We start from the raw sequence: 24,332 nt of genomic DNA on the forward strand, positions 1-24,332 counted from the left end.
CAACCTTGCCTCACGCCAGTATCTATCTGTAAAGGCGTCGATAGCACGCTTTTGTGCATTATGCGGCACTTGACATCTTTATATAGGTGATTTAACACCTATATATTTATTTCGATTCCTTTATTCTGCTACATACTACCCTTATGCCAATAAAATTATAATACCCTTTGGCAATTTACTAGCCTAAAATGTATAAAATGCTTTCTGATGTACAAGCAGCTAAGTAATTTGAAATATGTTTGACGCTTGAAGAAATACAAGATCTGTTTATGTAAAAATGATCCAGTTACTTGTCAATAACTTAATTTCCAAGAATTCTCTCTCAAAGAGAAAAATATCAAAAAAAGTACATGAACGCAAGACCAGTAATAATTGCCAAGTTTACGAACAGCTGATTATATTTTTGGCAGCAAAAAATACAAAAATTAAAAATTAATTAAATTAAATTAAGTAAAAAAGTAAATAAAGCAAATAAAATGCAAAATAACGAGCTTCGGAATCTCATAATTTCATTTTGCCCACAATAATTTGTTTCATTTCATCATCGCTGTCAGATGAAGAACATTCCATTAGCAATTGAAATTCGCAAATTTTAATTCGTGTTTATTTTTACTTTGCGATCAGCTGTTTTTCTCACTTGCCAATTCTTACGAGTAAAAATGCATCCAGTAAAAACTTGCAACTCCCGTCAAAATGAAACGTCAGTTTGCTCTCTCACTTTCCCCTATTTTACAAGTTTTTTGGGTGCATGAACACTAAAACGTAATAATTTGTACAATTGTTACAAACAATTTGCTTCATGAACAGATCTGTAATTGACTATTTGGAATTAGACATCTTCTAAAGTGCAATTGAAGATAATGGAGGTAAGCAGGTACTTATCCAATGATATCGCTGATAAAATTCATCTGTTGCTTACGTGAAGCGTATCACGAACTAGTGATAGTACAAATTTATTAGAAGCACCCTAGGTTACACATACATTATAATTGGTACTTACAGCCTTTGTCGATTATTGGGCCGAGCTCCTTCTTAAATTTGTGGTGCGTGCCTTGATGTTTTTCCACAAATGGATGGTTTTTTACAAGCAGCTTCTTTGAGGCAGAAATACATTCAAGGTTTTGCCCTTGCTGGCCGAGTGGCAACCGCTATTAGCATTAAAAAAAAAAAAACATTTTTTATCTTTCTGGTAGTTCGTGCCCATAGCGGTTTTTGAGCTCGGGCACCACCGAGTGGTAATCACGCACGTAGCTACATTCGGCATCAGTGACCAACCAGCTTAGTACTAATAAATTTTCCTGCAGGCTGCCAGCGTGCCTCACTGCACCATCATCATCATCTTCGTTAACAATAGCAGTAGCAGCAGCAGCAGCAGTAACAACATTACCATCATTTGTAATTGAAGGCAGACAAACAATGTCTCGGAAAAAGCATAAATAATACAAAAACAAAACACGAAGATGAAGGGGTTTCGCCACGTTCCGCTTGTGTACATCTCCGCCCCCATTCTTCACTTTTGGCATAATCTTCAGCTCTTCTGGCTATGCTGATCCATTGTCGTATCCGATTTCATATCAGAGTTTTTCGACCTGTTGCTTTTGCACAGCTGATCGCACTACTGCCTATCTCTGACGTGTCTTCTTCTTTTTCTCCAACTTCTTCTTTTCTGTTGTTATTTTCATTGTTTATTGTTATTATTTATTCAACTTGGAAGTTGCCACATAAGAAAATCGATGATGCAACTGCACCAATTGAATAACAGCTCATCCGCGCCGATAGCTAAGACATGTAAAAAATCCATAGGTACGTATTATTGTACCCTCAACTTAAAAATTATATTGTGGTGCTTTGTAAGCTAATATTGGTATAAAAAAGAGGTTGTCTGTAAAGTCGGTTTACTGACGATAGTTTAACGTGACAACGTCATAAGAAAATATTGATGGAATGGTTGCAATTTTCAAAACAAAATTTTAATTTTATTTGTTTGATAGATATTTTGTATGGATATAGAGGGGGAGGTAAATGGAATTGCAATGGAATAGGTCAAGTTACATTTACACAAACGTGAAAAATGACGAAACATTTATCAAATTCATGAAAGATATGTTCAATTTCGAGTGTGCATGAGACGTTAATAAGTCAACAACACTAAGAGGCACCATCATCGATTTGACTTTTTCTAGACACATTGCACTCGAAACACTCCCTTTCATTTCCTACTTTTCCTATCATCGTCCTATTCTCAACAGAGAAATGGTTCATTACCATGCACACAGGAAGAAGGCATATGCAAATACAAGTATGTGAATTTATATACCTACATATGCGCATATACATACATATATATGCTCACTCAAGTAGGACAGAGCCAGATGTCGAACGTTGCCGAACGCGGGGGCCGATTGTGCTCTTTGTCGTTCGTTCCGCGCTCTCGCTTGCAGTTCAAGCACATTAGCTTACATTTGCTTGCGTACGGAATAGATTCGTATATTTGATATGTCCATATGACTTGTATGCATCTTTACATATAGATTTGTTCTTTTTGAAAATTGCGCGAAATTGCATATGTATATGCATGTTTATATATATATTAGTATACAACATCTATATATATAAAATTCAAATTATGTATGTATCTATAGATCGACTTGCGTCCTAAACGCATAAACCGATCGTAACCAAATTTGAAACACGAACTGAATACCTTACCGGGATGGTCATGGGCTACAAAATATTTTGATATATATAGGGGGCGTGGCACTTCCCATACAAATGGAATTTTTAACAGTCCGTATTTCTGGAAGTATTTACGTTAGACTACTGAAATTTGGTAAGGCGTTATAAGACATTAATCCTTACCACATCCAGAAAAACTGCATATAACGAAAAAGAGGGCGTGGCACCTCCCATACAACTGGAATTTTTTATAGTCCATAACTCTGGAAGTATTTAGGCTAGACCAATGAAATTTGGGAATGGGTTATATGAGGTTAATCTCTAACACCTCCAAGAAAACTGAATTGAAATTGAAACTATTGCTGAATTGAATGCATTCTCTTATTGGTAAAGCTTTATCGGTAAGTAAACAGTCCAGCAATCTAACGAACTCATGTTTTACCCATGGCCAATTATAAGTAGCCTGCTCGAGAGTTGGCGCACCGAAAAACCTTTTTATTTATACTCAAAATAATATAACAAAAAATGTCGTATATCCGATCGTTTTAAATAATACCTAAACTGACTTAAAAAAGTTAAAGTTGTTTTATTTACTATGCCTACGTTTTGATAGAAATGTGGGGTGAAACCCACGGGTATAAGCTAGTAGTTGATAAAAAGCTCACAATTCGCTTTTGATATTTTTGTCATTGTTAAGATTCATGCAAAAAGGCTATTTCATTTTTGGGTCGCTTTTTTGCCCCTTTCAATGTAAGTAGAAAAAAATTTAAATATGACGAGAATTAAGTATTACATTTTATTTTTGGAAAGAACATATTTCAACATTCCCGGCTTGAATAGAAGCTCAAAGAAAGAGAAAATCTCTAGTTTTGCAAATAAGTAAAAGACCTGCAACTTCGTCTTGTCAAGAGAACAAGAAATGTGTCGAAAAAAAATTTGGTTAAAAACAATGTTACGTTAAACATTTGGATTTCTAATTCATATCTGTTGACTCATTTTTGAAAACAAAAACAACAAAAAATATAAATTTCCACAAATAAGTTTATATTGGACACGCTATTGCTAAAATTCCATTTAAATTAGACAATAACTATGCATGCGATGCATTTTTATTCAAACAGTATTTTGATTCACATAATTTGCAATAACAACTGCAGTAGTTAGCAGTAAATAATACAAATATGCATTTTCTATAAAAAGATTTTAAGTGGAGCCAACTCAAAAAATGCTCTACTGCGTCACAAGTAGCAGAAATTTAATTTGTGAGAATTAAAAAAACCCAAAAATTTGGCTGTCCACTACAAGGCATACTCAGGCTCATAGCGCATTGTGATGCCGCACGAGGAACTTGCGCTTATCTCTTTTAAAATCAATTCAACTATGCAAAAACTTTAAAATTGTCTACTTAAAACGGTAAATCTGTCTCTGGATAGTGCAGGACAGTGGTAAAAATGTGCAAAATCATCTAGACAGTTTCTGCAGAAGCAATGTGCCTGAACGCCTCTCCTCTGCAGTGCTCAAGAAATCAGTATGCAAAAACTATTTTTGCCTTAGCAGAGATTCTGTGCATTTAGCACTGAAAATCGAGCGAAATTGTCAGCCTATTGTGCAGGAGATCTGGAAAGATCCGCAGATGTTCGGAATATATAGTATACCTCGACCCACCGTACCTTCGAGGTTTGAGCCATCTGTATCCACATGGATGGACTCGCGCTGTCTTATTCGTCCCGTTCCCACTCTTCCCTTGAGAGTAGGAGCGTCGTGCATGTTGTAATGGAAATTGTAGGGGGAATGCATAGTCCAACAGCATGGCAGGCTTCGAAATACCAGTAAAGATCATACCATAGCCGTAGGCCATATTTGACTACTTACTTAAGGTATTCAGTCTTATTTTCGCCCTACTGACGATATATTTTGCATGAAGATCTACTGGAAGGAGAGTTGGTGCCGCAATGAAAGCATTATTGCGGTGCTTGGTTGGCATTACACTGTTTATGCGAACAAATGTGAGTCTTTGAACCTAGTCAGCCCTTTTAATGCTCACACCCTTCAACCATACCATCATATCATAGAAGGAAATGGGCCTAACTACACCTGAGTGGCGTATTGTTCAAGGTTCCATTCCTCATTTTGTCCAATTTACCGGCTGCGGGAGTACATCGCTGTCGTTGCTTTGTGTTTCCCATCTGCAACTGTGAGCCGCAAGTTTAGCTTCGTATCCAGTACAAGGTCAAGATGTTTGGCTCTTTCCGGTACTATGAGAGTTTTCCCCGCTAGGGAGATCCAGATACTATTTCAGTACAAACAATAAAATCAAGAAAACTAGTTTTCCCCGTACACTATGAGTTTTTTTAGAGGGAAACATTCTCATTATTTATCGAAGACATTTCCACCTTCGGTGACTGTTAAGACAATTTTCCCAAATTTGGATTTTCTCCAACCCATGCTATGCCACTTTAGCGTTTTACATGTTTACATACTTTATAAATTAAAAATAATAGGTATTCCATTTTAATTTTACTTTATTAGATTAATGCAAAAAGACAATAGCAGGTTTATTCTTAGAACTTCGCCACATGTCCAACAAAGTACACGGCTTCCCTGTTTCTAATCGCAAATACAAATGGATGATCGGCTATAAAGAGTTTCGTGTCCAATTTCATACTGAAGGTCCTGTATTTCATGACTGAAAAAAAAAGCAAATAACATCACAATAAAGTTTCATCAGTGCAAACAGTTGCTTACATGTCGCCGCAGCCGCCTCTGAGCCAGCCTCATTCACATCCAGGAAAGCTTTGTGCTTAACTTCGTCAATCTTTTGCAATGGACTATTGGAAAAAAGACTACTGAAGTCAGCTGCGTCACTAAACATGTTAACCATGCCCAGCTGTGAAGAAAATCGCGATTAAATATGATGTAAATTTGAACCGATCCACGTTGGTACTAACCTCCTGCAGCGGCTTCTTCAAGTCAATATCCAATTCGATGCGAAACTTTGGCAAACATATATATATGGTTTCTGCTTCCATTCTCGTGGCAATAAGATTTAAGTCCACATTTGTCAATTTCTGTTCCAATTCCTGTAGTCCATCAACTTTGTTGGGCAAAAGTATCAGCATTGAGAGGTCCGAATCCTTGTAGGGCAGTTCAATAGCTGTCGCATCCAAATCGAGTAATTCGCCATATTTCACGAATTCCGCCGAATTCATCATAGCCACTGTTGCTGTCTGTCCTCCGCTCATCCTGAACTCGGCATTGTATGTTGACATTTTACTGAAGGGTTTCAGCCACTTAGCCTTGAAATAGATTGCATTTACCAATATGGCGCTAGCATCAGAGATCACCAACTGTAACACATTTTTGATCTTTCCCTCTGTTTGATGCTCAACCCACATATTAATAGATTTAACGGCATTAGCCGAATCAGCGAAATTCGTAGGTACCGCCTCGGAGTCAAACCTACTCTTGGCGAGATGATTGAATTGCGGCGCCAATTGCAGAGTATCATTGACGTAGATACGATTGGCCATACGCAGCGTTGGCGCATTTTCCGATGTTGACTGATTCCTCTGGAAGTTCTTCTTTAGAAAGCCAGCATAATCGTCCGCTATGCTAGTCTTATCCAGAGCTGCTGGCAATCGTAGGCCATGTCGAATTTGTTGGGCAGTTTCGCCCTCGGCGCCGAGAAAGGCGAGCGCCAGGCTGCTTTGTATGGACGCCGGTGAAAAAACCACGTTTTCTTGGGATCGTGCGGGGGCAATAATTTGAAATATATCCGCGGCAAAGAGATTATGGCTGGCCGCCAACGAAGGTGCGGTTGTATCGGCCATGGCCATATTAATAGAGGTTGTGCCTAAAACGGTTGTTATGGCTAAAACAAAGTAAACTGAAAGCAGGCAAAGAAAATGGATAAAAAATAAACGATAACTCTTTGAAAACAAAAACATATTTTGGTATAGACCAAGACGATTTCATAAAAGATATTGTTTGGTGGTTTGAATGTAAAAGTGATCTGCTTTTTGGTTGTTGCTTTGTTTATTTGTTTACATTATAACTTAAATTTTGACATTCAAACCACCAAATCCGAAACAAAACACATATAAATGTTATCGTCGCGCTGGTGACTTCACATTGTATAAATTCGCGTTAACACATACAATTTTCAATTTCTCATTCCAAATTTGCCAACTCTTATCAATCCCGAAATTAAGTCCCACTTAACCCCAAAGACATCCGGAAGGGAGACACGATATTTCAGTCGCTGTCACACAGGGGCACATTTTTTCGGCAACTTCGTTACTTTTGACGTTTAATATAGGAAACAAAAACCCCTGTCTCTTCCCCGTCTGTCTTTCTGTCACTAACAAAATGTTTCCCTTCCAAATACTTCCCTTTGTGAATCGAGACTAATGTTTAAGTAATTGGGACAGAAGTGACGATCTTTGGACTGCTAGCTTTCGCTGCAGTATCATTTGCATTCAGCACATTAATATTTTACTCATAATACAACCAAAATTATTTGTTAAACAAAATAAACGAATATGAAAAGATTTCCATCCGATGTCAGGCAGAATTCCGACCGAAGCAATGTCTGTGTGTGGCTGCATATCTAATCAGAATCAAATCTATACTTCAATTTTATTTTTACACCAAACTAAATTCCCGGTGGCATTGTTGTTGTTATTAATAGCGCCGGTATTATAAAGAAAAACGATTCACATCTAATTTCGCATTTTTTTTTAATTTTTAATGAATTCTTTTAGTCTGGTTCAGCATTTCATTGCATCTAATTGCATGTAAGTATGTCTGTGTGTATTATGAGTAGTAAAAATAAGGTCCTACACTGTAATGACGTCATTCTATTCACTAATGTTGCACGTCCTGCAAATCGCTTTGTATATCTGTTTGTTTTTTTATTTATTTGTACACCAGCAATCTGTCTGACTTCTGCACTTTTCCAGAATTCTATTGAAACTCAAAAAAATATTTAATCACTGCGACTTATATACACCGGATGCCCAAATATCAGTTCTACATATTTACAGGCCGACAACAGATAAGGGGGAAAACCGTGATTCAAACGCTTGCTTTGAGCTCGACATTTGTTAATAGAATTCATCGCTTTAAGCACTTTCTCTCTGGCGTCCAATATCTGCATACAAATGCACATATGTACATTATGTACATACAAATATATGTATGTAGGCTGCAGTATCAATCAATCATCACCAGCTGAATATTGTTTATAAACAACGAATTCTAATTCGTATTAAATACGTATGTATAAGTGCATGTATATGTATGCATTATCCGCAATTTCGATACTCTCATAATTTGTATATATTTAAAATCTAAGCCGGTTTCATTTTGAGCACATATTTATTTATTACACCCACTTTCCAACCTGCGCTGACTTCGCTTCTCTAAATTTTACTATAAAGTTCTTACCAGCACAAATTTCTACTTGAACAGATAGCAAAACAAATAACGAGACGTGGAATTGTTTTATTTTTCGAATATGATTTTTTTCAGCAGGGATTAGATAAAGAGAGCCATCTAACATTTAGCAAGAGGTAAAAGAGAAATGAGTGAGCCATGCGTCTCATCGCTTATAAGAATGGGCGGACACACACCTCAACAGGTACAGTAGTGGGCAGCGTAATAGTATAATATATTAATAACAATGTTTTATTATAACACGTGCACTGAAAAGTCCCGGGCCTAACACATATGCAAATTGCACTATGCATTATTGCATTCACCTCCTTTCAGTCAGTACTAACCTGTCTTTTTAAGGCTTTTAAAATTTTATAACTTTCTATTCATTAGTTCGTGAGTTATTGTGCTAAGAGTGATGCTACTTTTGTTATTTTCAAAACGAGGGATCAAAAATAATTTCGTGTTTTAATTTTACACTGCTTTTTGATGGGAAAAAATAGCGTTCAAACGAAGCAATGGCTTGATAAGTGTTATAGGGACTCCGCTTCATCAGAAACAACAATAAAACGCTGGTTTGCTGACTTCAAACCGGGTCGTAGAGCCAACGATGATGTACAACTCAGTGGACGTCTGGACATCTAAATGAGGCGGTAACACGAGAAAACGTAAAAAAATTCCAAAAATCGTTTTGAATGATCGAAAAGTGAAGTTGCGTAAGTTAGCTGTCATCGTAAAGATATGAAAAGAACAGAACGTGTTGAATTGAATGGATTGAATGAATATTTGACTATGAGAAAGCTCTGTTAAAACTCGATACCGTGTTTGCTCATCATTTTGTTTCATCAAGCCAACGCACCATGTCACAAGTTAATCAACTTCGGATTGCTCCCTCATCCACCGTATGCGCCAGATTTGGCACCCAGCAACTATTAGCTGTCCGAGGACCTAAAAAATGCTTCGAATGCAGAGGTTATCGCTGAAACTGAGGCCTATTTTCGGGCAAAAGATAAAAGATTCTACAAAAGTAGTATTGAAATGTTGAGCGGCGCTGGAATGATTGCGTTGTTCTTGATGGAAATTACGTTGATGAATAAAGATAATTTTTAACAAAAAAAGAGGTTGTCTGTAAAGTCGGTTTACTGACGATAGTTTAACGTGACAACGTCATAAGAAAATATTGATGGAATGGTTGCAATTTTCAAAACAAAATTTTAATTTTATTTGTTTGATAGATATTTTGTATGGATATAGAGGGGGAGGTAAATGGAATTGCAATGGAATAGGTCAAGTTACATTTACACAAAGGTGAAAAATGACGAAACATTTATCAAATTCATGAAAGATATGTTCAATTTCGAGTGTGCATGAGACGTTAATAAGTCAACAACACTAAGAGGCACCATCATCGATTTGACTTTTTCTAGACACATTGCACTCGAAACACTCCCTTTCATTTCCTACTTTTCCTATCATCGTCCTATTCTCAACAGAGAAATGGTTCATTACCATGCACACAGGAAGAAGGCATATGCAAATACAAGTATGTGAATTTATATACAAATGCGCATATACATACATATACATACATATATATACTCACTCAAGTAGGACAGAGCCAGATGTCGAACGTTGCCGAACGCGGGGGCCGATTGTGCTCATTGTCGTTCGTTCCGCGCTCTCGCTTGCAGTTCAAGCACATTATCTTACATTTGCTTGCCAACGGAATAGATTCGTATATTTGATATGTCCATATGACTTGTATGCATCTTTACATATAGATTTGTTCTTTTTGAAAATTGCGCGAAATTGTATATGTATATGCATGTTTATATACATATATTAGTATACAACATATCTTATAAGGTATATGGTAAATATTACCATACATTTTTTCCTTCATATATAATAAAAAAATTAATAATTAAAACAACAGGTATTATTAACAAACTTGGTTTTATTTTAAATTCTTCAAGTAAATCAAATTAATAATAATCAATAAGAAGGCATGTGCAAATACAAATACGTGAATTTATATATGTACATATGCGCATATACATACACATATACGCTCACTTAAGTAGGAGAGAGCAAGATGTCGAACGTTGCCGTTCGTTTGCTTTGTCGTTCGTTCCGCGCTTTCGCTTGCAGTTCATTCAAGGTAACGGCAATGAGCAAGGTAACGACATATGAGCAAGGTAACGGCAATGAGCAAGGTAACACTAATGAGCAAGGTAACGACACATTTTTTCGTGCGTGCAGCCTGTTAAATCGAATTATAAGACGTTATCACGTCAAAAAAGGTTTAACCGACATAAATATCTGCGCAGACATTTCAAACGACCCGATCGTATATGTAATAGCGTGTCCAGATACGAACCATAGGAGACTAATTAAGAAAATAGCGGTGTAAGATATCAAATTTATTCCGGCTACTTCTATGCCATTATGTATGTGTTAGTACATCATTCAAATGGCCCATTCGGCTTTACTGTTTCAAGCGATCGGTCCAATCTATAATGAGTCTTTACAATATCATTTATACGTCAATATTTCCAAAGCATTTAACCTGAATTGCTCCTCATCGTATTCTTTAAGAGTGGTTACGCAGGTTTTTGCTAATTGGGATGTGTGATCGCTAGAGCAATTCAAGTCCATCCGGCTATACGGCTGTACAACGTGGAAGGTCACCGAAATGATCACAAGGCGTCTCCAAACGTTCATTAATCGCTACTTGCGCCGCATAATGCGAATTTTCTGGCCTCGAACTATATCTGTCACCGACTCCTGTGGAACGCTAATTAATCCGATGTGACGTCCCTTCTAAAGGGCAGGACGCAATGTAGGCAGACCGCGAACCACCTGGCGCCGTTAAACTAAGACATAAATGAGGTCTGTGAATAAGAATTTGAATTAGTTTAGAGCCCTTGCAAAATTATTCGATGGCGAAGAGGAGTTGTTGACGCTTCATGCTCCAAATAGGAGTTCGAGGGTCTTATATTTACAGTATCTGCTGCGTTATTCAATTAATAGCAGCTCTGTTCACAGAAAATCGGCATCGCTCTATACCGAGGACCATTGACGGTAACAGTATCTGGTTCCTCATCTGGAAATGAATACGATCCGATGATGCCAGTATGACATATACCACCAAGCAGTAAATATTTGTGGATGGCTTGATACTTGGCTGATCACTTCTGGATTGTGGCCGCGTCAATAACGTCAAATTTGCTTGTGGACATAGCCGCCAAGCTAAAAATGGACATCATCTGAGAAGTTGATAATATCCAGGATCTCCGTATTTTCAACTGAGCCAGAATTTCAATGAAATTTTTAATAAATTAATTACGGCTGAACGCCGTAAAAATTAGAAAATGTATTTATCATTGCAATCTAATCACCCTTTATTTGCTTTTACCATGTGATGTGTTTAGCAATTGAAGGGGGTAGAGTTGCTCTGCTAATTAAAAATATTGACTTAATATACAAATGTTTTTTATAACAAAATTTAACTTCTTATGGACTGAATTGCAGAATTATAGGTTAGGAAAGAAACGGTTTTAATATTGCGATGGCTGCTAGTTAGTGTTTTTACATTTAACTTGGCATTTCTAACCTCAATTTAAATTTTTTGGGATCGGATTAACTTCAGTTCATAACTTCAATGATTTTAAGTTTAAAAAACATGAGCCGAAAATGATAGCAAGTGGGCAGACTGATTCTTCTTCCACGTCTTCCGCACTATGTTTCCCACAAAAGACAAGCTTCCTTCGTTTTGGAATCCCATAGGTAGTTAAAAGAGTTTTGTTAGAATCTTCACCAGTCACTATTTATATGCAAGTGCTAGTTTCATTTGTGGGGTATACTTATAAGCAACAAAAGCATTCCGTGCAATACCAATAGAGCAGAGAAATTGTTGCCGACAGCAATCACATGCCGTTGATTTAATTTTTTTAGGTATTTTTATTATTATTTTCTTTTTTCTTGTTCATTTTGTTATTCATCCGCTTCCTTTCCTTTCTGCTTGTTGCAACTATTATTGTTGAATTCACTTTTTATACAGTACTTTTGTCATTTTTAGATTCACCAAGGTTGGCCAAGGTCTTGTACTGATCGACGATTTCTCCGCGACTCTTGAGCTCTTCACCCATGCATCCGTGCTCGTTCATACAAAAATAAAAAAAATAGTGCTCAGCAATTAAATTCATATCATCCATGCAGTCAGTTCACCTTATGCATATGTAAATATATATATAATATATACATATATGTATGTATGTATGTGTGAGTGCACTTTTACGATGCGCTCAAAAGTAACGGCAGTTTTACTATTACATATAGCGATGCATTTGTAAAACTATTTTTCCTTTTCTCTACACACCATCCGTCGTACTTCGATCGACTTTGCTTGTGCTTCTTTTTCTTAATTTGTATGTTATGCATTTGAGATTTTTATACCCAACCAACTAAATCTTCCAACTCTATTCACACTTTATGAAGGAAATAAACGCTGTCAGTTATTCCTCTTATAAACTTAACTGTTGAAGAAATAAAACATCATTCTCTCGTTCAGTTTTCTTGCCACTAGCGTCACCGATAACAGCCGAAATTTTCAAGCTGATGCTATTCACTATTGAAGTAAATGAGTATGCACAATAAGTTTCAATTTGAAGTTTTCACTCAGCCAAAAATTGCCCATGAACGATCATCAAACCGCCGCATCCTCAAAAGGAAAAGTATAGTTTTATAAATAGCCAAAATGGTACTAAATTCCTACATCTGGCAATACTTACTCCAATCATTAACTAATTTGCTTTTCACTGATGAATCTTAAGCACTACTTCAAACAAATTAAAGATCTGGAAGATCTTCTACTAGCTCCTGAAAAATATTTTTGAACTCATCGCTTCAATTGCAGCACACTGACCTTTTGCCAAATTGTTGCCCGTACAATTGTTGTTGCAGCATTGAGGGCAGGTAGGAAACAGAACTTAATTACATTTGTGAGTGTCAAGCTCTGGCTTTTCAATACACAAGCAGAATGAGAGCTTAAAGTGCTCCATATTTGATGGAAGTAAGTTTTTCTTACAATGTAAATAGTTTTAATGTAGTTGAGTACCTTCAAAAACTTTATTTATTTTATTTTCTTAAGGAAGTATGTACCCTTAAAGGTAGTTTGATTACGAGCACGCAAACTTTGAAGCTAAATCAATGAATGAATGAATAAAAAGGGGTAGGCTTGCACTTCGACCTTAAAGCCTTTGATGATGCCCCAAGCTTTAACCTCGGATTACTAAACATTCGTCTAATAGACTACGCATGCGTACGGTGGCAGTCCCGACTCCGTTATAAGTTGCACCAAATCTTAGTGGACATCTTCGCATAAATGACGTTTAATTTCTCAAGAACTTGAAGTTATGTTAAGCTTCAGGGCGTCAATCGTCTGCATAGGCAAAATATTTCACGTAGTTTCAGGTAAAGTTGCACCACAACGAATGTCGCCGCCACGCAAGATGACTAAACCTGCCAACGCCTCATCATACAAATTTTAAGTTTTCGTGCACAATCTTACTGATATTTATTAGATTCATACCATCTATTCTAGGCCACAAAAAGTTTATTATCATCGATCAGTAAAAGATCATGTTACTGCCGGACCAAAATAAAAACCTTTTCTCTCTGCGAAAATGCAGTTTTACTTATTTATTTATTTCTTCTTCTTAATTGGCACGATAACCGCTTACGCGATTTCGGCCGAGTTTAACAAAGAACGCCAGTCGTTTCTTTCTCGTACTAACCGGCGCCAATTGGACACACCAAGTGAAGCCAAGTCCTTCTCAACCTGATCTTTCCAACGCAGAGGAGGACTTCCTCTTCCTCTGCTACCACTAGCTGGTACCGCATCAAATATACTTTCAAAGCCGGAGTGTTTGCATCCATTCGGACGACATGACCCAGCCAACGAAGCCGCTGGATCTTTATTCGCTGCGCTATGTCTATGTCGCCGTAAAACTCATACAGCTCATAGTTCCATCGTCTGCGATATTCGCCGTTGGCTACGTGCAAAGGTCCAAAAATCTTACGCAGAATCTTTCTATCGAACAATCCAAGCGTCGCTTCATCGGAAGTTGGCATCGTCCAAGCTTCTGCGCCATACGTTAGGACGGGCATGATGAGAGCCTTGTAGAGTGTTAGTTTTGTTCGTCGAGAGAGGACTTTACTGTTCAGTTGCCTACTTAGTCCAAAGTAGCACTTGTTAGCAAGAGAGATTCTGCGTTGGATTTCAAGGCTGACATTGTTATCGGTGTTAGTGCTGGTTCCTAAATAAGCGAAGTCTTTTACAACCTCGAAATTATAACTGTCAACAGTGACGTGGGTGCCGATACGCGAGTGCGCCGACTGTTTGTTTGAAGACAGGAGGTACTTCGTTTTAACCTCGTTAACCACCAGACCCATTCGCTTTGTCTCTTTATCCAGTTTGGAGAAGGCAGATCCAACAGCGCGGTTGTTAAGACCGATGATGTCAATATCATCGGGATATGTCAGCGATTCAGTTCTGCACCTCGTACGATCCTTTCGAACATCAGGTTAATGAAGTCACACGACAGCGAGTCACCCTGTCTGTAACCTCGTTTGGTATCAAACAGCTCGTAAAGGTCCTTCCCAAATCTGACGGCGCTGCTGGTGTTGAGCAACGTCATCTTGCATAGCCGTATTAGTTTTGTGGGGATACTAAATTCAGACATCGCGGCATACAAGTAACTTCTTTCCGTACGATCAAATGCAGCTTTGAAATCGACGAAAAGATGGTGTGTGTCGATTCTCCTTTCAAGGACATTTTCCATAATTTGGAGTTTGTGAATATTTGGTCGATGGTAGACTTTTCAGGTCTAAAGCCACACTGATAAGGTCCAATCAGTTGGTTGACGGTGGGCTTCAGCCTTTCACACAATACGCTCACTGGAACCTTATAGGCGATATTTAGAAGACTAATCCCGCGGTAATTGGCACAGATTGCAGGATCGCCCTTCTTATGGATTGGGCAGAGCACACTTAAATTCCAATCGGCAGGCATGCTTTGATCCAACCATATTTTGCATAGAAGCTGATGCATGCATCTTACCAGCTCCTCGCCGCCATGTTTGAATAGCTCAGCTGGCAGTCCGTCGGCGCCCGCGCCTTTGTTCTTTAGACGCGTTATCACTATTCTCACCTCGTCATGGTCGGGTAGCGGAACGACAATTCTGTCGTCAAGGATTGGGATATCGGGATCTTCACATTCTCTGTGACATGTGCAGCTGTCACTGTCTAATAGGTTCTAGAAGTGTTCCCTCCATAATTTAAGATTGCTCTTAACGTCAGTCACCAGTTCGCAGTCTTTGTTCTTACAGGAAAACGCCCCGGTCTTAAAACCTTCTGTAAGCCGCCAAACTTTCTGGTAGAATTTTTGGTCGTTGTTCCTGTTGGCCAACATCTCAAGCTCCTCGAACTCACGTAATTTGGCCTCTCGTTTCTTCTTTCTGATAATACGTCTCTCTTCCTTTTTTAGCTCTCTGTAGCGATCCCACATGGCTCGCGTTGCGCCCGATCGCATTTATTTATTTAGTAATTTATTAAATTTTGGAGTGTACTTATGTATATTTCTGCCATGAAAAAGCTCCTCATAAAAACCATTTGCCCTTCGGAGTAGGGTTAAAACTGAAGGTCTCTCCATTTGTAGGACAATATCAAGACGCATACTAGAAATAGGACGAGGAGCTCTGCCAAACACCTAACAGAAATGTGCGCACCAATTATTTCTTTACTTTATTTATATAAAACCATGGCTCCAAATACAAACCAACTTCACAATGTTTACACCAATAACAACTCACTCTTCGGATGCGTTTTCCGAAATTTCTTGCTTAGAACAACATACTGCACTTTTGTTTATTGGCCTAGTTTTGTTAAAAAAAAACACTTACAAACAATTTTATAAAGTTTTATAAAATATCTGAGAAGAATCCTTATGCAGAAGCCGGTACACATGACAAGTAGCGATTGGCAAGCACGATTCGTTCCTGTGTCATATGTAATACAAACGTGTGGGCAGCTTCGGGTTGGTGCGTTAGAGTATATCCACCGCAGGTGAGCGCTGATCATTCAAAATCATTAAGCGGTTAACCAGAAATGAGCCGCATTACAGAAGACGATCTTCTTCCCGAATGTTTGGCCAACGGATTTCTTATTTACAGATTAAAATTTAGGATATATATATACGAATTCCATCTTTGAGGTCTTGAATCGACCCTGGGCTGTTGGCGTAGACCTTCTCTTTCACGTGGCCCCAAAGAAAAAAGTCCGGAAACTTTTCCCGAAACTTTGCCCAGATCAATACCATCCAATTCTGGCCATAAAAAATCGTTAATCATCTCTCGATAGCGCAATCCATTCCAAAATAACACCTGTTATTGGAAAACCCCTTATTTAAATTTCCGAGCTAAATGAGTAATCTTGCCGAATTTGACAGTTGTAGCTTTGCGAAGATGACCAAAGTTCAGACCATCCGGCAAATATTCTCAAAATTACATATTTTGGATATACCTTTCTGAGTACCTTTAAATGCTTTTGAAACTGCGATTTGAATGAGAAAGTGAGAAAAATTGCACACTACTTTTATACTATTAAGTTTTTTTTAGTAACTAATGCGACTTTTTTCCTATCGGTAAATATTTTCCATTTTATAAGCATTTAACAGCCAAAATATTCATTGTAAATCGAAATTGCTTTGAGAAATATCGTATTTCACGTAAATGACTTGTTTTAGGGGCCTTCCCTGTGATTAACCCCAGCAATTTTAAAAAACATTATTTTAAATAAAAGAAATAAAAAATAATCCATTATAATAATAAAATAAAGATGACTGCTGCAAAACTTTTAAATTTTTAAATTAAAATTCTTAAAAGTTCACTTCTTTCGGCTCCTGCAATGTGACATGGAACTACCCTAGGGAGAAATAACTATTTGTGTATTATGTACTTTTTAAATACCTTATCGTTAACATCGCTATTGGTCCCATTTCTTTCATAGGTATGTTTCAAGCCACTTAAGGTGCTTAAGGAGGAACGCCACTGTGAAAATTCAAAAACACCGATTTTTTTTTTTTTGCACAAATTGCCTTTTGCATAAAATGTATAACTACTCAAGAGAATGTGGTAAAAACTTCGAAATTCGCTTTATTCTCGATTCTATGTGCACTTAAGTGAGCGCCCGTCGGTTCGGCCCCGTAGCGCTTACGATACGATGCTTTATTTCAAACGCGTTTTTCTCGAAACGACTGTTTTTGATACGGTGGCAACGATTTCTCGAAGACTAATGAACCGATTTTAATTTTCTTTTTTTTGTTATCGCATTGGCTATCGTTGTACGTAGCCGATTTTCAAAATTTTGAATATATCTTTTTTTTTGGGCCTGTTGAAAATCAAAAAAATGGTGAAAAACATACATCGAAATTCAAATCACCACAATTTTGTCAAAAACAAAACAAAAAAACGGCTACGTACAATGATAGCTACTACTGTGTAGATTAATAAAATTTTTGGTTTTTTGATTTCAGATGATTATTCATTGCTGTATCGCTGCCACCAGATGACGCCATTTTTTTTTTTTAGCTCGTTACGTTTATTTACATAAATTTGTCAATTTTCAATATTTTTTAATAAAAAATTACATCAACAAAGTTTAATACATATTTAGTAAACTGCCTTTTGTCCGATCCTCGAGTAATCATTCCTACTTACAAAAAAATATTCCCAAAAGCCGGCTATTTTTTGACCCCCCACAGTGGCGTTCCCCCTTAAAGATAATATTTTACTCGTTTGAATTTTCAGATTTACTAAGTTGATCAATAAGTTTTAGGGTTCGAAAAGAAAAACACAATTTTATGGTTTGGAATACATTTTATTATTCAGTATAGTCTCCGTGAACATCAATACCTTTGTCCAAATGAGATTCCAATTTATGAATTTCATCACTGAAATACGCTTCCACAGCTGTTATTACCTCATCATACTTCCTCAAGACCTTCCTGGCCGATTTCTGGATACAAACACGTTTCGGAGCCGAAGAACCAGGTTCACCCCACACTTTAGCCTCCTAATTTGATTCAGGATCATTGTGATAGACCCAAGTTTCATCCATAGTGATGAATCGACACTCTAATTGTTGTTGAGAAAATCGCATTCGAATGTGTTTTCGTACCATTCTTAGCGAATGCGGCACCCTTTTTTCACACAGCTTTCTAAAACCCAATACTTCAGTCAAAAAATTGCTCACTGCGCCCATTGAGATGCCTAGAGCTTCTACTAAATCTCTTTCAGCCACTCGATGATATTCTGTATTTTTTCTACGATTTCTGGTCTTCTTATTGTTTTTGGACGTCCTTCACATCGATCGTTTTCAAGGTTTGTACGACCACGTTTAAATTCAGCAACCCATCTTTCAAACTGAACTAATTGATGGCGAAAAGCTCTTATACATTCAATAGTCTTGCATAAATTTCCTTTGCTTTTAAACCTTTCAAAAATAAAAAAATTAATCACTGCTCGATACTTGAATTCTTCCATTGCAGAAAATACTGTGGCACGTCGCCATTTAGTGAATCTAAACAAAGAAAGAATTGGCAGATTGAAATGAAACTTCACATACCTTCATATGGAGAGTGGTTCAACACAAAAATACGCTCTCTTAGCGAAACGTAAAACTTACAGAACAACCTAGTAAATATGTAGTACTATTAGTTGGTATATAAAGAAGATTTTGAAAATTATACATAAAAAATTGCGCATCAAAACTCTTAAGAAAATGTTCGAGGAATATAATACTTTTGTTTAGAAAAAATTTAAAAAACTGCTGGCTCCAATGAATTTTTAGTTTATTAGCTTAATCTTATCTTTTATTAATCAATTATTTTTTCCTACCATTAAAATTTTGAAAACAAAACGACCATTTTTTCTCAAAAATTGCGGCTTGTGTGTAAGGTCGCTGTGTGCCAAACTGCACTAAATAAGGTAAGCGGGAATAAGTAGTAAAAAAAGAGATGAAAAATGTGTGCTTTCTGATTTAAATGTCTGCTTATTCGTTATTGTGTTTTTCCCAGATATTTGCTGGTATAATACACGTTACTTATCTTATCTATGATGCACTGTTGAATTAAAATTAGTCTCGTTATAGCTTATAAGGCTGTCACAATGGGTCTGAACGGAACGTTGCGGCAACGCATTTGACTGACGTGACGTGTAAAACGAATTGAAAACATAAGGGTGCATTTGAATTGACCCAATTAATTTTAAATCATTTGTCATTTTTGCCGCACTTGCCGTACGCCACAAGTAGAAAGTTGCCAATTTTGTTGCATTCGTATCAGGTCAGTCTATAAGTTCGTCCGTTTTTAAAGGTGGTTTTAAAATTAATAAAAAATATGCTTAAAGTATTTATTAATCAATAATATATTTTCCTTCATTATTTACAATGTCTTCCTAACGTTTAGTCAAATTTTTAATTCCCTACTCAAAAATTTGTTTGTCCTTGGAGCCAAAATACGCTTCGATATCACTTTTTATTGCTTCTCTTGAGGAGTAGTTCTTGTTACTCATAAGGGATTTAAGTCCACGTAAAAGGTGATAATCACAAGTTACAATATCCGCATCCACGGCATTAGCCCCCATCCGAGCTCGTTCACCTTGCCTAATGTTTGCCTTGCGGTATGAGGTCTTGCGTTGTCGTGGTGAAACAAAACTTTGCGTCTATTCACTAAAGACTGTCGATTTTTTAAGTGCCTCATTCAGGTTTGATAGCTGATAAGAATAATAATCAGCAGTTGTCGTCTGTTTTGGTTCCAGAAGTTCATAATAAACAATACCGGCCATATCCCACCAAATAGACAGGAGAATATTCTTGAGGTGAAGGCCAGTAACGCTACTGTTCAAAAAACTTTCATTTTCAAGTCGTTGCAGCAACTGAGAACACACATTCACTCTCTGCTGAAGGTTGGTGGCGGAAAGTCTATGCGGAACCCATTTCCCCAGCTTTGAAACCTTTTCCAATTGAACTGTTTCATGCGATGAATTTAACCTCTGAGCTATCATATCGACTGTCAAATTTGGCTCAGCTTTCACGAGTTCGAGCAAGGCGTCGAATTTTGAAAACCACTTTTGCGCAGTCCTTACACTCACGGTATCCTTTCTGCAGCAGCAGTTGTTGCATTTTTACCACTTTTATAAAAATAATACAAAATATGCCTCTTATACGCGTTCGAAGATTCCATTTTATTTTTTAACAACACGCGCTTCTATCCGCGATTAAAATCACTTGTTGAATGCACAATATATCAAACAAAATATAAATAGTTCCGATATATTCCGCGAATAATTTTTTGTATGCAGAAATCGTAAAAAAGTGAAATTATGGGTAAAATACGCACGAACCTGATGCATGGCGTACGGGACGTATCTGGCGTCTTCGGCTCAAATACAAATAATCTATTTTGCTGTCAATCAAAATCGTTGCCGCAGCGGACTAAACGGACACATTGAGACGGGGCTATTAATTGGGTGTGGTATTTTCGTAATCTTTTAAACTCCTAAACATCTCTGCAACTTCTAAAAATATAAATCCAATTTGTTCAGGGCATCTGAAGCAGGGCTTGATAGATATTTTTCTCAAAGAAACAAAATTTCTTGGGTATCATATTTTCGTAAATGAAATAAAGCCTTAGAACTACCCTGTACAGCAAGCGAAAACCTATGTTTAGAAAACTCACCACAGTTTAGGAAGACAATTTAAGGCACACCAAAGGAAAAAAATGGGCGCTATGCACTACCACCGGACTCACGACCCCGACGGAAAAGCTTTTGTAGGAGCTATGGAAAAGAAAAAGCAACACTTTCAGTGCGAGATTTAATCGCCGCATATAATTTGCTTCAGATTTTTGGATTACTCCTTCTGTAAGTGGTTAGGCAATCAAGGTGCGGTCTCGTGTCAAGGCACAAAATTCCGTGTACATGTTATGTATTAGGAATGCAGGTAGTCTTTTAAAAACCACAATTTGGAAAATCGTTGAAGCCCAACCTACCTCAAATACTCATCCATGTTTAAAATGTCTGAGAAAAAATGTATTTAAAATTCATACTTCGCTAGGATCTTAAGATTTAAGATTTATAGTGAAAATGGAACACAAAAGCATGTTTTAGATTTCATTTCATGCATTGGGTACAAAATGTGCGAATACACTCAATCTAATTCAGTTTAAATTTTTTTATATTTCCTTTGCCTTTTTGTTGTATTTAGCTTTGTTTTCCATTGTTGCGGCTCACTGAGACGATTACATTGGCTTTGAACTAATGAGCCATCAAAGAAAAGCCCGGCAGTCGTAAATAAATATTGGTCTTTGTTAACTAATTTGCGGCTGACCCAATCGCTTTCATGCGGCATGTATATTACGTATACGAGTATATATACATATATATTATATTTGAGGGCTTTCGACAAAACGTCTTATTTGAATTTAAAAGATTTGCCTGTTAGGTCAACAAATCCTATTCTTTCATAGAAAAATCTAATATTTGGGCTCAACTTTTATTCAAATGCACTCTTAAGTTACGTGGCCTTTAATTATTAACAGTTTAAATATCGCTTTAAGCCAAGCAAGTTGGTTGTGTAACAGTAAGAAATATTTAAGTCGACTTAAGTGGTTTTGTGAAAATTTCACAGTTATATATGTATTATATAATATGCACCTATGCATTTGTATGTATGTAGGCAATATGGGCGATAGCTAAGTGCCCGATTGTAATACAATTATTTACTCGTATAATACAAAAATTAAGCAACTTCCTATTCATAGCAACGATCGCTTATTAAATAGTTATATAATACCTTTTGTAATCCAGGTATTTGGGGTTTTTCACTCATCACTTTTAGTGAGTAAATATGAGTAAGCGGCCGTCGTAGCCGCATGTGTTGGTGCACGGGTTCAAAACAGCGTTTATGAAACAGCAAATGGTAGAAAATAGTTTTTTCTAAGTGGTCGCCCCTCAACAGGCAATGGCAAACCTCCAAGAGTATTTCTGCCATGAAAAAGCTTCTCATAAAACACCATCTGTCGTACAGAGGCAGCTTAAAACCTTGGAAGGACCTCACACAACAAATTGCAGGAGGAGCTAGTTCAAACCCCCAACTAAGGGTGTAATTACGAATTATGTGTACAAATATAAGTAAGCAAAAAATGATTAAAAGGAATTAGATAATTCAAATATAAATAACACCAGTTTTAAGAACACGCAATAGCTATATAGGAACGTTATCAGACCTATTCTCCTTTACGAGATTATAGTCTGCTGGGCGGCTCTCGATAAGACTACGATTAGAAACAGGCTTCAGGCCAATGTATGGCGCGTATACGTATGTATCAGCGGCGTCCTTAAAACTACACACTTTGATGCTCTGAATACTCTTTTCTTCTTACCTCCCCTAGATTTAGTTGGTAAACAGAATGCAGGTAACACTGCTACTCGGCTTGTCGCAAGTAATGAATGACGCGATATACGTTTTGGACATGGCCTGAGCCCAACTAGTCTAATTGACTGTTTTGAGGAACCATATTTTAATAGGTTATTTAGTACTAGCATTCCTGCTAAATGTGACTAGTTTTACAATATACCTGCTTACGGTTCTTTATTGATGGGTCATAACCTGCCCTTAAAGTTTGCTTTGGCATCTACTGTAAGAAACCAAAAGTAAGCGTTTCGGCTCGTCTCCTAATCACTGTAGCGTATTCGCACTGCAGCTGGCTGGTTAAGCTCAAAGAGTGAAGTAGCTACAAGAATGAGGAGGAGGTAGAGTCTGTCAGACATCTTCTCTGTCCCTGCTCCTCGTGGCATGCCACTATAGTTTAGATTCCTTGGATAATCGTTCTTGAATGATACTGTTAATCTTAGAGGTATAAGGTCAGCCAGGGTTTGCACTTAAAACAAAATGGTTCAAAGAGCAGAAGCAGATAAACTACTACTGTGATATAACCGTGGATCGGCAGCAGTCTAAGTGAATGGATTTAAAGATTCCCCCAAGACCCTCTTATGTTGTAAGAAATATATACATATAGGTATTCCACACATAGAGTGAAAAGTCCCGGGCCTAACAAAGAAAACATAATTGTTTTGCTCAAAATTAGCTTTATTCATCAACGTAATTTCCATCAAGAACACGCAATCTTTCCAGCGTTGATCTAAAACTTCTTTAACTTTTCTACTTTTGTAGAACGATTTATCTTTTGCCTCGAAATAGGCCTCAGTTTCAGCGATAACCTCTTCATTCGAACGAACTTCCGTGCCGGCGAGCATTTTGCTTAGATCTGCGAGCAAACACTAGTCGCTGAGAACCAAATCTGGCGAATAGGGTGGCTGTGGGGGCAATTCGAAGTTCAATTCGTGTAGTTTCGCCATTGTTTAGATTGACTTGTGTCTTCTTTTGCTTTGCCATTGCTTTGCTTGAACGGTATTTTACCCCATGATGAAACAGTGTAAAATTAAAACACGAAATTGTTTTTGATCCATTATTTTCAAAATAACATACGAAGCGTTACTCTTAGCACAATAACTCACGAACTAATGGATGGAATGTCATGAAATGTTAGCAGCTGTATTTTTAAGCTTATTACCAACTGAAAAAGAGTTGATTGCAATAAAACTAATGTCATTTATGTGTGAGGCCCGGGACCTTTCAGCCCATGTGTTAGTTCCTAGATATTAATAATTTTTTTCATAAATTTATATCATTGTCAAGCCAATAAATATATTTGCTATGAAATACATGAGTCGTGTGATTAGATCCAACTTTCAATTGAAGAGAAATCAAAGGTGGAATTTTTTTTATTTGATTCAATCAAGAATAATATTTATTTCATGAAGGTATGTGCGCCAAATGAAAATAAAATAACATGTGTTGGCCAATTCGATTAACTTTTTTGTAAATATCACGAGAATTCTTTGAATTTAGTTGAAAGTATTTAAAAATTCATAGGGTAAAAAATATTTGAAATCTTACTAGCCACTCGTCATGAATCTTATTTTATATTTCATATCTATTGGGAGGTTGAATTAGTTTTAAAGGCGACACACAGATGGCGCTATTTATCGCTTTATCGCGTTGGCAATACTGAATATATATTCATGACAAAGCCTCAT

At 37.1% G+C, this 24,332-nt stretch overlaps 1 protein-coding gene across 3 annotated transcripts; it reads right to left on the bottom strand.

Moving 5' to 3' along the window:
* Nucleotides 1–5,184: 5,184 nt before the first annotated feature.
* LOC129235759 (serine protease inhibitor 42Dd-like) lies at nucleotides 5,185–8,177 on the bottom strand. Of its 3 annotated transcripts, none has more exons than XM_054869788.1 (4): nucleotides 8,125–8,177; nucleotides 5,625–6,562; nucleotides 5,422–5,563; nucleotides 5,185–5,362 (listed from the first exon to the last, which is right to left on the bottom strand). In XM_054869788.1, the coding sequence occupies exons 2-4, from the start codon at nucleotides 6,510–6,512 to the stop codon at nucleotides 5,238–5,240; spliced, it is 1,155 nt and encodes a 384-aa protein (XP_054725763.1). In that variant the 5' UTR covers nucleotides 6,513–6,562; nucleotides 8,125–8,177; the 3' UTR covers nucleotides 5,185–5,237. The 3 variants fall into 3 exon arrangements, with proteins under 3 accessions (XP_054725763.1, XP_054725762.1, XP_054725761.1); XM_054869787.1 differs by lacking the exon at nucleotides 8,125–8,177 and adding an exon at nucleotides 8,073–8,091; XM_054869786.1 differs by lacking the exon at nucleotides 8,125–8,177 and adding an exon at nucleotides 7,519–7,792.
* Nucleotides 8,178–24,332: the final 16,155 nt, after the last annotated feature.

Source organism: Anastrepha obliqua, chromosome 1, assembly GCF_027943255.1.
Source record: "Anastrepha obliqua isolate idAnaObli1 chromosome 1, idAnaObli1_1.0, whole genome shotgun sequence".
Lineage (NCBI taxonomy): Eukaryota > Metazoa > Arthropoda > Insecta > Diptera > Tephritidae > Anastrepha > Anastrepha obliqua.